The sequence below is a fragment of the Phyllobates terribilis genome, unplaced genomic scaffold, assembly GCF_046119375.1.
Source record: "Phyllobates terribilis strain yellow unplaced genomic scaffold, ASM4611937v1 Scaffold_7__3_contigs__length_470593459, whole genome shotgun sequence".
Lineage (NCBI taxonomy): Eukaryota > Metazoa > Chordata > Amphibia > Anura > Dendrobatidae > Phyllobates > Phyllobates terribilis.
Window position 1 is genome coordinate 317,942,659 of NW_027362767.1, and position 16,554 is coordinate 317,959,212.

General features: G+C 41.4%; 1 protein-coding gene across 1 annotated transcript in view; it reads left to right on the top strand.

Moving 5' to 3' along the window:
• COL4A5 (collagen type IV alpha 5 chain) overlaps positions 1 to 16,554 on the top strand; it is a 231,967-nt gene that overhangs the window by 90,841 nt on the left and 124,572 nt on the right. Inside the window, exons 3-9 of the mRNA XM_073641114.1 lie at positions 9,556 to 9,645; positions 10,327 to 10,371; positions 10,583 to 10,627; positions 10,707 to 10,769; positions 13,365 to 13,418; positions 14,230 to 14,256; positions 15,136 to 15,216. Of these exons, the coding sequence (XP_073497215.1) occupies positions 9,556 to 9,645; positions 10,327 to 10,371; positions 10,583 to 10,627; positions 10,707 to 10,769; positions 13,365 to 13,418; positions 14,230 to 14,256; positions 15,136 to 15,216 (405 nt within the window). The remainder of the gene's footprint in view (positions 1 to 9,555; positions 9,646 to 10,326; positions 10,372 to 10,582; positions 10,628 to 10,706; positions 10,770 to 13,364; positions 13,419 to 14,229; positions 14,257 to 15,135; positions 15,217 to 16,554) is intronic.

Here is a 16,554-nt window from a genome sequence, read left to right on the forward strand (position 1 = left end):
TTATTAAATCTGACAGGGCACACCTGTGAAGTGAAAACCATTTCCGGTGACTACCTCTTGAAGCTCATCAAGAGAATGCCAAGAGTGTGCAAAGCAGTCATCAAACCAAAAGGTGGCTACTTTGAAGAACCTAGAATATAAGACATATTTTCAGTTGTTTCACACTTTTTTGTTAAGTATAGAATTCCACATGTGTTAATTCATAGTTTTGATGCCTTCAGTGTGAATGTACAATTTTCATAGTCATGAAAATACAGAAAAATCTTTAAATGAGATGTGTCCAAACTTTTGGTCTGTACTGTATCTTAAAAATAAATGCATGATATATGATGCACAGTAAAGCCATAAACAAAATAAAATAGTAGAAATAAATGTGATCAAAAAGTGGTATGTACCATTATACAGCTCTGTCAATGGAAAATCGTATGGTGACATACACACAAAAGTTTATTTATGCAAAAGTGTTAAAAATTAAGCAAAAAAAAAAAAATCGAAACATATTGTTGTTTGGTCTAACGATACTAGCATTAAAGCTAGGGTCACACAAGCGTATAGTCTCTCATCCCAGAGAATCGGGTCAATTATGCAAATCGTACTCTTATCAAACTCTGATCAGTTTGATCAAAGTGTGATCTGATTCTCTCAGATAAGGAGAAGATGGAGAAAAAAATGTCTCCATTGTGTCAGTCTGTGGAAATCGGACTGCACTCAAATGTCATCCGAGTGCAGTCCAATGTTTTCCACCGACTCATTGACTTGCCTGGCCGAGTATGATCCGAATATAGGATCAAACTTGGGTATGTTGTGTTTTTTCCCTTGGACCTTCTCGGTCCAAGGAAAAAAAATCGAACATTTGCATGACTCCGTAGAATAACATTGGCGTGAGTGTGATTTGATGTTTTGTCAGATCACACTCGGACTGATAATACGGACGTGTGCATGAGCCCTACAAAGTTACATGTCATTTATGCCACAAGATGTGCTGTGCATAATAGTGAATCTAAAAAAAAGTTAATAACAGTTAATGAATAAGATGTAGCTACCTTAAAATAGTGCAATTTAAAACCTCATGTTGCTACAATGCCAGAAAAATTAAAAAGTTTTGGTTCTTACAGTAGAATGCAGTGGTACAGAAAGAGTCTTTGAGTTCTAACAGAAACTGTTTACTTAAAGAGGACATGTCAATTGCTCAAAATATTTGAGTTAAATTCCTTGCAAAGATCCCTGAGCTCCCCTGATTTTGAGGCTTCTTTCCTTTTTGCACTGAGTCACTCCATTGCAGAGATATTCACATTGGTTGCTTTTGGAGCGCAGTATGTGAAATCTCTGCTTTGCTGTGCAACTGAGCATTCTTCATAATCTTCCCTGGGAGAGTGCGCTTTCACCCCTCCCTCCCAGACGCTGCCAATCACAGCTGAGCTGAACTCTGTGATTTTAGAAGGGAGTTATATCCTTTGTATAATTAGTCTAAAATACCTCCCTCAGGGAAGTCTGTGGTATTGTACTGGATATCTGCCCAGTCAAAGCTTTGAGTCTCGTTCTCAGAGAACATGTATCCATCAGTCTACACCTGCCACATCTCTGTATAGAAATAAAATATATATTTATCACATTTAATCCAGATCAGACATTTTGTAGATTCAGAATTTCCTTAAGCTAAGTGCAGCAAGTACAAAACAGCAGATGGCTTTAGTTTCTGCCTAAAAATATATGTATTAGTTGAACTTGGAGTTTTATATGAGGCGTACAGGTAAAAGTTTTGTACATTAGCGCGTAAGAGGCTGATTGTCCACAAAAAACAAGAATGGAAATGTCTGTTTTTCACCCGATATGCAGATCCAATTTGCCAATTCAAATTAATAGATCCGTGAAAAAAAATAGATCATCTAGGTGTCATCCGAGTGCTGAAAGCTGTGTGATACAGGGGCAGAGACTCTGATTCTAGCAATGTATCACTCACTGGGCTGCTTGCTGTAGCTTTGATAAAATCACTGTTTTATCTGTTGCAGTGCTCTGAATGCTGAGCTCTGAAAAACCTCACCCACACCACTGATTGGCAGTTTTCTATGTAAACTGTGCATAGGCAGAAATATACCAATCAGTAGTGGGGGAGCGGTTATACAGAGCGCATAGACATGGAGAACTACATGGCAGCAGATTTACTAGCCCTCCAGTGAAATATCCTGCTGATAAAGGAGTGATTTTATGAAAACTACAGCTAGCAGCGCAGTAAGAGTCACATCGCTGGAATCAGGGTATCTGTCTCTACATTAATATCAGATTAGGTGGCAAAAACCTGGTGACAGCTTGAAAGGAGTTTTTTGCATGCGAGAAAAACTGAAAATTGACACACAGACAAAAATGGATGAAAATTTGATCCAGCACGATGTCCTTTTTTCACATATGCAAAAAAACAACAAAAAACCTCATGTCTAAATGAGTCCTTGGGCCGAGACGAGGGTAGCTCTATTCAGTCTCCGACCACTGGAGGTGAAGCCACTGAAATGACCAAATGTGTCTGAGCTATGTTGTTTATGTGGCTCCCATAGAAGTGGAATCTTTTTGGAATCTTTCCCTTTATGACTGGAAACAGTTCTGTAAAATTGCTGGGAAGTTTCTGAGGATCAGATTCCTCAATGTTGGCTGCTGAATGCAGATTACCTGGTTATGTAGTCTGTTTTTTACCTGTTGTGCAGAAACCATATTCTGCTCAGGGTCATTCTTCTGAAAGCAGAAGTTTTGGCAGTTTGCGGGTTGAGAGCAATAGGCTTATGTCTGCAATGAGAAAGACTGACTATTCTAAAGTGGAAAGTCCCAGGAATGATGTCCCAGCAAATTGGCACCAAATCAGACAGTGCAATGCTCAGAGAAATTATAACAAAAAGCCAACAGTTACAGCTCAGGCTCTGAAGGCCTCAGCATGTTAAAGATACAAGTTGACCACTTACATCAGGTTTGAGTGTAAATCTCTGATTAAGACAAAATCCTTGATAGAACAGTCACTATAATAAGGCAGATGGAGGCACTTTGAACTCTGTTTGGTCTATGATAACTAATATTTCATTCTTACGCCCCATTATAATAAAATTCTGTGAAGCACTAGTGAGTTCAAGATGTTCACCCCACCCCTAGATGAATTCCTTGAGTGATGTAGTTTTGGGGGGTTTCTGCAAATGCCACATGGTGTTCGCAATCTATTCCAGCCAAATTTGCACTGCAAATAGTGCTCCTTTCTTTACGAGTCCTGTTGTGTGCCCATATAATAGATTGCGGACACATATGAGGTGTTATTTTACCCAGGAGAAATTGCACAACAAATTGTGGGGTCCATTTTCTACTGGTACCCTTGTGAAAATGAGAAATTTTTGGCTGAAGCAACATTTTCATGGGAAAAAAAACAATTTTTCATTGTCCAATGTTTTAAAATTCTGGAAATCACCTGTTGGTTTAAAAAGGTCACTATACCGGGGCTTCTGCTGTTTTGGCACCTTAGGGGATCTCAACATTGCGTCCACCATCTGTTAAAGCAAAAGTTGCTCTGCAAATGTCAAATGGCGCTCCTTCCCTTCTGGGCCCTTCCGTGTACCCAAACAGTAGTTTGCAACCACATGTGGGGTACAATAAAATGGACCCCACAATCTATTGTGCAATTTCTCTAGTTCTCCCTGGAAAAATTAGAATTTTCAGACGGTAACATGTTTGTAGAAGAAAATGTAATATTATATTTTCCCAATATTATATAATTCAGTAAAGCGCCTGAGTGTACAAGTTGGTCATCACATTCGATTATGAGTTCCTTGAGGGGTATAGTTTCGATAATTGGGTCAATTGTGTGGGGGGAGGGATTCTGCTGTTTTGGGACCTTGGTAGCTCTGCAAATGCAACATGGTGTCTATTCCAGCCAAATTTACTGGTCAAAAATAAAATACTGCTCCTTTCTTTCTGAATCCTGCCATCTTCCCAAACTATAGCTTCCAATCACTTAAGGGGTATCGGTATACTCAGGAGAAATTGCACAATAAATTGTGGGGTCCATTTTCTCCTTTTACCTTTGTGAAAATTAAAAATTTAGTTCTGAAGCATCATTTTAGGGAAAAAAATGTGTAATTTTTAATTTCTGTTTGCATTAATTCAAATGAAGCACCAACGAGGTTAACAAACTTACTAACTGCAGTTTTGAACACGTGGAGGGGTGCAGATTTTAAAATGGCATCTTGTTTGTCAGTATTCTGACATATAGACCTCTCAAAGTCACTTCTAACGTGAAGTGGTCCCTAAAAATAAAGGTTTTGTGAAAAATTGCTGCTGAACTTTTAAACCTTCTAACACCCTACAAAAAGTCATTTAAAAATGAAGCTGATGGTAAAGTAGATATGGGATAAATTTTATTTATCAATTATTTTTATTTTAATAACTATCTAGTCTAAGGGTATAAAAATTAAAAGTTCAAAAATTGCAACTTTTTCTAACTTTTTGTCAAATTTTAGATATTTTCATAAATAAACCAAATATTATCAACCTAAGTTTGCTAATGTCAAGAAGTAGAATGTGACATGACACTGGAATATGTTGAAGCGCTCCAGTTATTCCCACAATTTGGCTTGGTCAGGAAAGTGAAAACAAGCTTTGGCGTTAAAGGGGTAAATGCATCCAAAAATATGGGCCTTTTTATTTGGGACTAATTTTTATGATCTTTATAATGGGGCGTGGCTCGTGATCCTCTGGGGCGTGTCTTTAGGCTTATCTTTATAATGGGGTTTGGCTCACAGGATCCTCTGGGGTGTGTCTCTAGGCTGATCTTTATAATGGGACGTGGCTCTCAGGATCCTCTGGGGCGTGTCTTCAGGTTGACCTTTATAATGGGGCATGGCTCACAGGATCCTCTGAGGCGTGTCTTTAAGATGATCTTTATAATGGGGCGTGGCTAATGATCCTCTGGGGCGTGTCTTTAGGAGAATCTTTATACTGGGGCGTGGCTCACAGGATCCTCTGGGATGTGTCTTTATGATGATCTTTATAATAGGGCGTTGCTCACAGGATCCTCTGGGATGTGTCTTTAGGATGATCTTTATAATAGGGCGTGGCTCACAATCCTCTGGGGTGTGTCTTTAGGCCGATCTTTATAATGGGGTGTGGCTCGTGATCCTCTGGGGCGTGTCTTTAGGCTTATCTTTATACTGGGGTTTGGCTCACAAGATCCTCTGGGGTGTGTCTGTAGGCTGATCTTTATAATGGGGCGTGGCTCTCAGGATCCTCTGGGGCGTGTCTTTAGGTTGGCTTTTATAATTGGGCATGGCTCACAGGATCCTCTGAGGCGTGTCTTTAAGATGATCTTTATAATGGGGCGTGGATAATGATCCTCTGGGGCGTGTCTTTAGGATGATCTTTATAATGGGGCATGGCTCACAGGATCCTCTGGGATGTGTCTTTAGGATGATCTTTATAATAGGGCGTTGCTCACAGGATCCTCTGGGATGTGTCTTTAGGATGATCTTTATAATGGGGCGTGGCTCACGATCCTCTGGGGTGTGTCTTTAGGCCGATCTTTTTAATGGGGTGTGGCTCACAGGATCCTCTGGGTCGTGTCTTTAGGATGATCTTTATAATAGGGCGTGGCTCACGATCCTCTGGGGCGTGTCTTTAGGCTTATCTTTATAATGGGACATGGCTCACAGGATCCTCTGGGGCGTGTCTTTAGGCTTATCTTTATAATGGGACGTGACTCACAGGATCCTCTGGGGCGTGTCTTTCGGCTTATCTTTATAATGGGGCGTGGCTCACATGATCCTCTGGGGCATGTCTTTAGGCTGATCTTTATAATGGGGCATGGCTCACGATCCTCTGGGGTGTGTCTTTAGGCTTATCTTTATAATGGGACGTGGCTCACATGATCCTCTGGGGCGTGTCTTTAGGCTTATCTTTATAATGGGGTCTGGCTCACATGATCCTCTGGGGCGTGTCTTTAGGCTTATCTATATAATGGGGCGTGGCTCACATGATCCTCTGGGGCGTGTCTTTAGGCTTATCTTTATAATGGGGCGTGGCTCACATGATCCTCTGGGGCATGTCTTTAGGCTTATCTTTATAATGGGGCATGGCTCACATGATCCTCTGGGGCGTGTCTTTAGGCTTATCTTTATAATGGGGTGTGGCTCACATGATCCTCTGGGGCGTGTCTTTAGGCTTATCTTTATAATGGGGCGTGGCTCACATGATCCTCTGGGGCGTGTCTTTAGGCTTATCTTTATAATGGGGCGTGGCTCACATGATCCTCTGGGGCGTGTCTTTAGGCTTATCTTTATAATGGGGCGTGGCTCACAGGATCCTCTGGGGCGTGTCTTTAGGCTGTTCTTTATAATGGGGCGTGGCTCACATGATCTTCTGGGGCGTGTCTTTAGGCTTATCTTTATAATGGGGCGTGGCTCACAGGATCCTCTGGGGCGTGTCTTTAGGCTTATCTTTATAATGGGGCGTGGCTCACAGGATCCTCTGGGGCGTGTCTTTAGGCTTATCTTTATAATGGGGCGTGGCTCACATGTTCCTCTGGGGTGTGTCTTTAGGCTTATCTTTATAATGGGGCGTGGCTCACATGTTCCTCTGGGGCATGTCTTTAGGCTTATCTTTATAATGGGGCGTGGCTCACATGTTCCTCTGGGGCGTGTCTCTAGGCTTATCTTTATAATGGGGCGTGGCTCACATGATCCTCTGGGGCGTGTCTTTAGGCTTATCTTTATAATGGGGCGTGGCTCACAGGATCCTCTGGGGCGTGTCTTTAGGCTTATCTATATAATGGGGCGTGGCTCACAGGATCCTCTGGGGCGTGTCTTTAGGCTTATCTTTATAATGGGGCGTGGCTCACATGTTCCTCTGGGGCGTGTCTTTAGGCTTATCTTTATAATGGGGCGTGGCTCACATGATCCTCTGGGGCGTGTCTTTAGGCTTATCTTTATAATGGGGCGTGGCTCACAGGATCCTCTGGGGCGTGTCTTTAGGCTGATCTTTATAATGGGGCGTGGCTCACAGGATCCTCTGGGTCGTGTCTTTAGGCTGATCTTTATAATGGGGCGTGGCTCACAGGATCCTCTGGGGCGTGTCTTTAGGCTTATCTTTATAATGGGGCGTGGCTCACATGTTCCTCTGGGGCGTGTCTTTAGGCTTATCTTTATAATGGGGCGTGGCTCACATGTTCCTCTGGGGCGTGTCTTTAGGCTTATCTTTATAATGGGGCGTGGCTCACATGATCCTCTGGGGCGTGTCTTTAGGCTTATCTTTATAATGGGGCGTGGCTCACAGGATCCTCTGGGGCATGTCTTTAGGCTTATCTTTATAATGGGGTGTGGCTCACAGGATCCTCTGGGGCGTGTCTTTAGGCTTATCTTTATAATGGGGCGTGGCTCACAGGATCCTCTGGGGCATGTCTTTAGGCTGTTCTTTATAATGGGGCGTGGCTCACATGATCTTCTGGGGCATGTCTTTAGGCTTATCTTTATAATGGGGCGTGGCTCACAGGATCCTCTGGGGCGTGTCTTTAGGCTGATCTTTATAATGGGGCGTGGCTCACAGGATCCTCTGGGGCGTGTCTTTAGGCTGTTCTTTATAATGGGGCGTGGCTCACATGATCTTCTGGGGCGTGTCTTTAGGCTTATCTTTATAATGGGGCGTGGCTCACATGATCCTCTGGGTCGTGCCTTTAGGTTGCTCTGCATTATTACCCTGAGATACGCCTCTTTGTAAAGACCATAAAAATCAGCACTAAATAAAAAACCCAAATCATCAATACTAAGAGGAACAGCTGGAATGAAATAAGAGCAAAAACTGACCACTTTTGAACTGGTCGCAGGTCCTCTTTACATCCATTTACGAGAAAGGTGGGGAGAGGGGGTGAGTGTGCGGCCGAGAAGTGACAACTTATTGCTCTGCAGTGCAATGCTATGGATTTTGAATTTCACTTTGCTGACCTCCTCCATTATAAGGAAACACGGGATTGTACATGATGAGAATTTTTATTCATAATTAGTATAACTTGTTATACATTACTTGTTATACATTAAAAACTTATCATGAAAGGTGGTATGCAACACTTAACCGAAATGACTCTAAACAACTCACAGATTTCTATGATTGTAATTATTCTTCACATTTCCTTTCTTTTTCTGCAAACTGAAAGTGGATCGGTCACCAGATTTGCAGTACAAAATGCAAAGATTATTAGAATAGATGTATTAGACCTGATGAGGCTGGTGTATTTATTTTGAAAATCAAAATGACCATATAATCCTTTAGAAAAGTTTAACTCAATCTCCGCTCCCACCCTCCCCTAGTCTAATGGGTGCTCCTCCCTGCTGAGATCTCACACTGCTCATTACAAGGTGCAACTGTCAATTAGGCTAGGTGGGCAGAGACTGAACACACTTGAACTCATTAAAACGTTCATCGACTTTACAAAAAACAAAAACAAAACAATGATACTGCAGTACTCAGCAGTATAATCGTTTTTCCACATCACTCTATTAGAAGATTTTGCTGCTAACACACAGCATGGACCACCTGAAATCTGTTTTGCGGCCTGAACTACACTAGGTAGCATTCTGTTTGATGCTCTGCTGCACTGTGTGCCTAGAGCGCACAAGCCACTGAGCTCAGTAATTGTCTGTAACACTATCGATGTGATGGCAGTGTTACAGACAACACAGATGGGGGCAGCAGTGGAGACTCGTCACTGGACCTGAGAAGGGTGAGTAAGGCTCACTTTTCTTTTTATAATATATTGCGCTTGGGGATAGAACTTTTCAGAAACCAGAAAAACCTTTTTAATGTCAGGATTATACAGCTATTTCTTGGATTTCCAAGGTAACTACACCAATCTCATCATGTATTCGAGATCTATTTAATAATCTATACAGTTTGTATTGTAAAATCTGGTGACAAATCCACTTGAACATCCACACCTCTGTCATTATACCTCATTCTCTGACCGCACATCCCCCCTCTTATCAGCCGAAGAATTTCTCTAATCATTCTCTACCTTCCGCCTCCCTCTCTGGATACGTCACAATCTCTTTTTCACCCTGACCGGACCTTTCATCCTAACTTCTTGACCGCAGATTTCTTCATGTTTTCATATTCCTTCCTATTAGCCATATTCTGACAGATGCGATCAGTGCAAAAAGATTTTACAAAGTTGACAATGAAGCAGAAAATGATTGCACCACACTGTCAACTAGTTGGGGATCCTATGTTCAAGGGCTCTTTTACACTTGAAGGTTTAATTGCCCAATTTGCTCACCCCCAACTTAACCCAACTCTGCATTCAATAATAGAATATCCGTGTGAATTAATGTAGATTATTTACTTTAGATATGTAGCAAATGTTACTTCTCCAAACCGATGACAAGAAGGATGATGATTGGACTGGTATATCTAGATTTCTGATTTTCTACTGTCTCATACTTCCTTTTTAAACTTTTACAGCTCATAATAGAATTGCATACTGGTTACATAAAGTCATTACAATAAAGATAAATGTTGTTTTTATTACCTATTTTTTGTAAATAGGGAGAGAGGGGACTTCCCGGATTAGAAGGTCAGCTTGGTTTACCTGGATTTCCAGGACCTGAAGGGCCACCTGGATCTCGGGGTCAAAAGGTAAGAAAAAAGTTTGTGGTCCATATCAGACAAATTAAAGTCAAGTAATTATGACTTTTAATTGTTCCACAATATGGTTATTAATTACAACACTTATTACAAAATACTCTATCCCTGATTTGCTAACACAGCTTATAGGTAGTGTAGGTAGAATATGTTTCTAGTCTTGAGATGCAATACTTGTTTTTGCCATTAGGTGGCAATACAAACATGTAGAGTACTGTAATAACTACTTTTGAAAAATAAAGATAAGTAGCAGAGAAGTAACAATTAGTAAAATACTTTTTTGTTTTTTTGCAAAAGATCAGTTACATATAAATAAATCAAAAGCCAGCATTTTTTGTGTGAAAATATAACACGTCTAACTCTCTACCAGGGAGTCTTGCTTTGCTTTTTTACCTAATAGCTGGCTGGAATCAAGGCTGCAAATATTAACTTTACCACTAGGTGTCAGTAAATACACACATTGAAATAAATCAGCCAGGAATAAAGGTTCATTTTTGTATGTGATTTTACTCTTGTAATCTCAGCCAATCATAAGAGTTTTTTTTTATAGTGCATGTCCTGCCATTCAGCTTGTTAATTGTATTTACACATTGCTTCACAATTTTTTTCAGTTTTTTTTTCAGATTCTAAGTTTAAATAGTAAAATTTCATTAACGCAATTCTCTCTGATTGTAGGGTGATGATGGCACACCAGGACCACTCGGACCCAAAGGGATAAGAGTATGTCCCTTGTTTCATGAATAATAAAACTAGACTGTGTGTGTCTTTAATTTTATTTCCTATTTAATGTCATATTTCTATAGAACCAACATTTGTGATGGTATCAGATCAGGAAGTAAATTGAATGAGTAGAATGAAGTTTCTCCTCTCTACCAGTTTGAAGGGAACTTGGATTGGAACTTGACTTTTTAATAAATATTTCTCTTTTTAGGGACCTCCAGGACTTCCGGGATTTCCTGGTGCTCCTGGGTTGCCTGTAAGTACAACACTATACTTTCCCTAATATGTTTATTTGGTGATAACTATCCATTTAACCATTCAAATTGTTATTTCAGGGGTTACCTGGGCAGGATGGAGCCCCCGGACCTTCTGGAATTCCAGGATGCAATGGGACAAAGGTATGAAAATGTCTTATTTATTTGTTTACAAAATAAGGGTTGAGTGACCCTCCAAGAATATGATTCCCAAGACTATCACTGACCCACCGCCAGTCCGGTCATGCTGGATGATGCTGCAGACAGCATAACGTTTACCACTGCATCGCAAGACTCTAATGTCTGCCACATGTGCTCAGTGTGACCCTGCTCTCATCTGTGAAGAGAACGGGATGCCAATATGAACCAATTCTGTTTCCAGGTGAATACAATCAAGCTGCATGGTGCTGGGCTGCAAGGCTGCCACCAGGAATTTCAGGGCCCCATACTGGCAAATTTTTCGGGCCCCCTTGAGATTCCGCCCAGGCTCCGCCTCCACCCCAGCTCAACCTCTCGAACCTTCCACAGTCCCACCACCCATCCTTGGAAAAACTCAACTTCTGCACCATGCCCTCATCAATCACACATTAACAGTTCTCATCGAACACCAGATCACATACATAGCCAGCAGCTTTTGTTTTGGCCAAAAGATTTTTTAATCCGCCACCACGACAAGGAGACTCTTCTGTCAGGGCTCTACTCTACTCCAACCTATTAAACATTTTTTTAAATGTCCAATATTCTTTTTAGGTATATTTTTCTTTAAGGGAATGTGTCACATACATTTTTTTAAATGACCAATAATACCACATACAAGGGACAAATAATACCACATCATGGCCGGACTACATATTACCACCACACAGTGACTGAATAATACCACATACAAGTAACAAATACCTCCACACCATGACCAGATCACATATTACCACCACATAGTGACCGAATACTACAATACTGATCATTGATAAAAAAACCACAATGCTAATATTACCATAAGTGCCATTATACACAGGATCTCTGTACATAGTATACAGTGTATAGTATAAGTGTACAGGTAATACAGTGATCATCAATGACTTTATACACAGGAGCTCTGTATATAGTGTACAGTCAATGCAGGGATCACCAGTGACACTATGCACAGGAGCTCTGTATATAGTATATAGGTAATACAGTGATCACCAGTGACATTACACACAGGAGCTCTGTATATACTATATTGTGAACAGGTAACACACTGACTCACCAGTGACGTCTCTAGTTGAAGTCCTTCATCTTCACTTTTCTTTTTCATCCAGTGCAGACCCCCATCACTTCTTCCAGCCAGGACTCGTCACTGCTGAAAATAACAGTTTTCTAGAGCACCGCTTCTAGAGCACATTCCCCAATTTGTGGTGCCCTGCACAGTAACAGGACCCCCCATTCAAAACAGTATCCTCCAAAATAAAATACATCATATTAAAATCCCCCATCCGGGCCCCTTGTCTCGTTCCTGGACCAATATGTTCTCCCATCCTGCCTCCATGTGTCTTGATTCTGCCCCATATGATCTCCCATCCTGCCCCCATATGATCTCCCATCCTGTCCCCATATGATCTCCCATCCTGCCCCCATATGATCTCCCATCCTGCCCCCATATGATCTCCCATCCTGCCCCCATATGATCTACCATCCTGCCCCCATATGATCTCCCATCCTGCCCCCATATGATCTACCATCCTGCCCCCATATGATCTACCATCCTGCCCCCATATGATCTACCATCCTGCCCCATGTGTCTCCCATCCTGCTCCATCTGTCATCTCCATCCTGCTCCATCTGTCATCCCCATCCTGCCCCATCATCCTGCCATCCCAATCCTGCCCCATCATCCTGCCATCCCAATCCTGCCCCATCATCCTGCCATCAACCTCCTCCCCCATCATCCTGCCATCTCCATTCTGCCCCATCTGTCATTTTCAACCTGCCCTATCTGTCATCTCCATCCTACCCCATCATCCTGCCATCCCCATCCTGCCCCATCATCCTGTCATCCCCATCCTGCCCCATGATCCTACCATCTCCATCCTGGCCCATGATCCTGCCATCCCCATCCTGCCCCATGATCCTACCATCTTCATCCCACCCCATTATCCTGCCATCTCCATCCTTCCCCATGAATCTGCCATCTCCATCCTGCCCCATCATCCTGCCATCTCCATCCTGCCCCATCATCCTGCCATCTCCATCCTGCCCCAACATCCTGCCATCTCCATCCTGCCCCATCATCCTGCCCCATCATCCTGCTATCTCCATCCTGCCCCATCATCCTGCTATCTCCATCCTGCCCCATCATCCTGCCCCATCATCCTGCTATCTCCATCCTGCCCCATCATCCTGCCATTTCCATCATCCTGCCTTCTCCATCTGCCCCATCATCCTGCCATCTCTATCTGCCATAAGGGCAGTAATGCAAAGCAAACATCCTTGACTCTGTTCACAACTTGCATAGCAATAAATGGAGAGCACTGGCACATGTGCCGCCACTTCTTCACTCATGGGTGGTCAGACGTCGACGTGAATAGGGGACATCAGGAGCCCCATTTCGGAGATAGTTGCAGGTCCCAGAGGTATCCTTTGAATATGCCATATATCCCTTTGTTTGGGCAGTATATTTTACAAGGGTAAATGCAGATGCAATGTTACATTTTTTTATATTTTACATAAACCACTTTAATACTGTTCTTTGTTCTGTAGGGTGATCGTGGCTTTCCAGGAGGTTCAGGAATTCCAGGTCTTCAAGGTCCTCAGGTAAGAGCTAACTTGTTGAATTGAAGGGACATTACCATCTTATAAAGTGATGGCATATGGTTATAATATGCCTATGCTCCATGATCAGTGGAGGTATGTTGCACTTCAGTGCAGCTACCTGGCCATCTTCTGTGCTGGGGAACTGCAGCTCAGCTCAGTTTAAGTCATTAGGGTGGTTGCAGTTCCCTGCACAGTTTGGTGGTCTTAGTGCTGATGTCGGGGAAAAACAGTGAAGAGCCTACAGTGCTGAATTACTGCTGCGATCCCTTTATTCTTAAGGGTTGCTACAGTTCGATCTCCATCGATCATAAAGTGCTGACATATTCTTGTGTTATAATGGGAATACCCATTTAAGTTTTGTGACCATGGAAACTACTACACTGTACATATAGTCTTTAGCTAATTTTATCAGCATCTTAAATTTAGTTTGACTTAATTGTAACATAAATAGAAGTATTCCCATCATAAAAGGCTATGACAGTTGCTAGCACAATCCCACTGTTTCCGCCTCTGTGATCCCTGTGGATCTGGAGACTATAGAAGGACATACTGGCTTTCCTCTTGCACAGCTGTGCTCCTGACACCCTGCCGTGCAGGGAAGGGATCTCCAGTACAGATTCATACTAATAACTGCATTTCATGTATATTGTGGGTGGCCAGGAGCAAAGCTGTGCAGGTATATGCCGACATGGACTATTATTGGTCAGTTAATGATGCCATATGCTAATATTATGTCATATCTTACAATGGTCACTGCAGTCCTGTGTATTCTGCATTTTCTTTTAATTGTGCCATTTTTATTTGTTTTCAGGGTCCCCCTGGATTACCAGGTTTAAAAGTAAGTCGGCAGATAAAATGTCTTTTTTATCGCTAGAAAACTCAGACTAATTAAACATTTTCAATACATGCACACACATACTGTATATACAAAATAGATATTTATATTTACTGTAAATAATGAATATGCTACAGCATAGAAAGTCTGAGAGTATCATTATTTATTTTATGATGATGAAAACTTCAGTGTAGGTGGAGAAGTAAGAAATTTTAATTGGAACAGACTGTTAGGGTGCAGACAGACGGGAGTATTTCTCGTGCGAGGCTGGCATTGCAATCCTCGGACTGGCCTGGCACCTCTCCTGACCTGAGCCTGACAGTGTAATGTATTTCTATGAAGGTCAGGAGAGCCGACGGTGAGTCCGAGGATTGCGATGTGATCCTCACACCAAAAATACGCCCGTCTGTCTGCGCCCTTATTATCTTTCTAGGCTACGATCCCTCCATACATCCAGTGTACTTCTTAATAGCTTTTTTTTGTATTAACAACTGGAATTAGAGCTTTCATTGAATTCAGTGTTCTTTATGAATTGTATCAGATAAAGCTCTTTATGAGGGGTTTTAATATCCTACTGGAGTGATAGGTGAAGCTGTGTTCATTTTTGTGATGATTACCACTACTGTGCTTTTAAGCCGATCTAGTTTTTTTTCAAAGAAGACTTGTTCTGTTTTGTTCTCAGAGCATATATACCGTTAGACATCCCATGTGGCTTCTATGGGGCCTTTTGAAAGGGGGTGTATGGAAGCACTGAATGTTTTCCCCTTTTAACTTAGGTGACCTGAATTACAGAATTGAAAAGTTGCAGTTTATGATTCAACCACTAGATGTCAGCAGTAATCTTATGCACATTTTGTTTTTTCATTCCCTTGTTTTATTTAGGGGGAGCCAGGACAAATCATTGATTTTTCTCAGCCAGGACAAAAAGGGGAACCAGGGCTACCGGGTCTCCCAGGTTTACCAGTAAGTTTTTGCAGCTGGTCATTTACGGATGTTTTTTTATGCCATAATCCATGCTTATCATTAAAACAAAATATTTGAAACCTAAGAATTCACGGGAGGTATTAGTTTATAATGTGTGCATGCTGTAAAACTACTGAATGTGATGAGCTTGTAAGCATGTATTTGTATTTGCACCACTTGCTAATAATCCTACTTTTCTATTAAGGTGAATGAAGTATATTTTCCTGAAATTAAGGGGAACCTGTCAGCAAGTTTTTACATATGGAAGTTGTATTATGTATGTTGCAGGCGCTTAAACGTACAATAAAAATTGTACTTTTTCTATAAAAATCCAATGAAAATTGAGGGTAGAAGCTATATGAAAATTGAGCTGGAAATGCATTGGTGTCAATGCACCTGGGCTGCTGCTTATGTAAAAACATGCTGACTGGTTCCCTTCAGATTCCTTTTATGTGGTGCATTGGCTTCTAGTAAGTGGCAGCTTCTCATGACTTCTCGTGTCATCTCATGCATCCTTCCATCGGAGACGAGGACTGGGTATACTTGCTCGTAAAATTAGGTTATGGATAAACTGTAACCAGGGTTGCCAGAAATTCCAGGACAGTCCATGAAAATAGGACACTTTTTTACCCTGTCTGAAATTTTTTAAGGCGTCAATGATTTTTTTGAGGCTGAAGAAACTGATACAGATTATATTGACTGTAATAATCATCATTTTACACTTTACCGTGAATGCAGCTGATAACTCCATATCAGAATTCTGGCCTGTAAATTATATCACTTCTAATCATAATGATTCATTATGGGTTTCCAATGTATCCATAGAAAAATATTGTCTGTTAAATTATTTTTTTAGGATATGCAAAAATTGAATATATGAAATTGGACTGGCAAAATATATTAAAAAATGAATGTACTTAGCGCACAAATTGGCCAATTCATGAGATCCCATGAGCATAGCAAGGAGTACCCCTTTAATGGGACCCTAACCTTATATGCCTCTCCAGAGCTGAAAGCCTACCTATATTCATTGTAGCTGTGTTTTCTTGGTTATATTGAATAGTCATGACAGCTTGTACATGTTCACACTTGCCTTATTCTCTTTGGAGATGCTGGTCAGTTTTTTAGATTTTTATGATTTTTTTTAGAAATCTGTCCAGAAAAAATAAAAAGTGAAGTTGTCAACCCTGAATGTAACTCATTATGCTAAAGCTGTGGGTCTTATATATTGGTCTAAGACTGCATGACTTTATCAATGAGTAAAACTATAATTTCTATCCCAGTGATTTCCTTATTTATTATCTTTACATGTATTTCTGATGTAGCCATAAAGTTGAA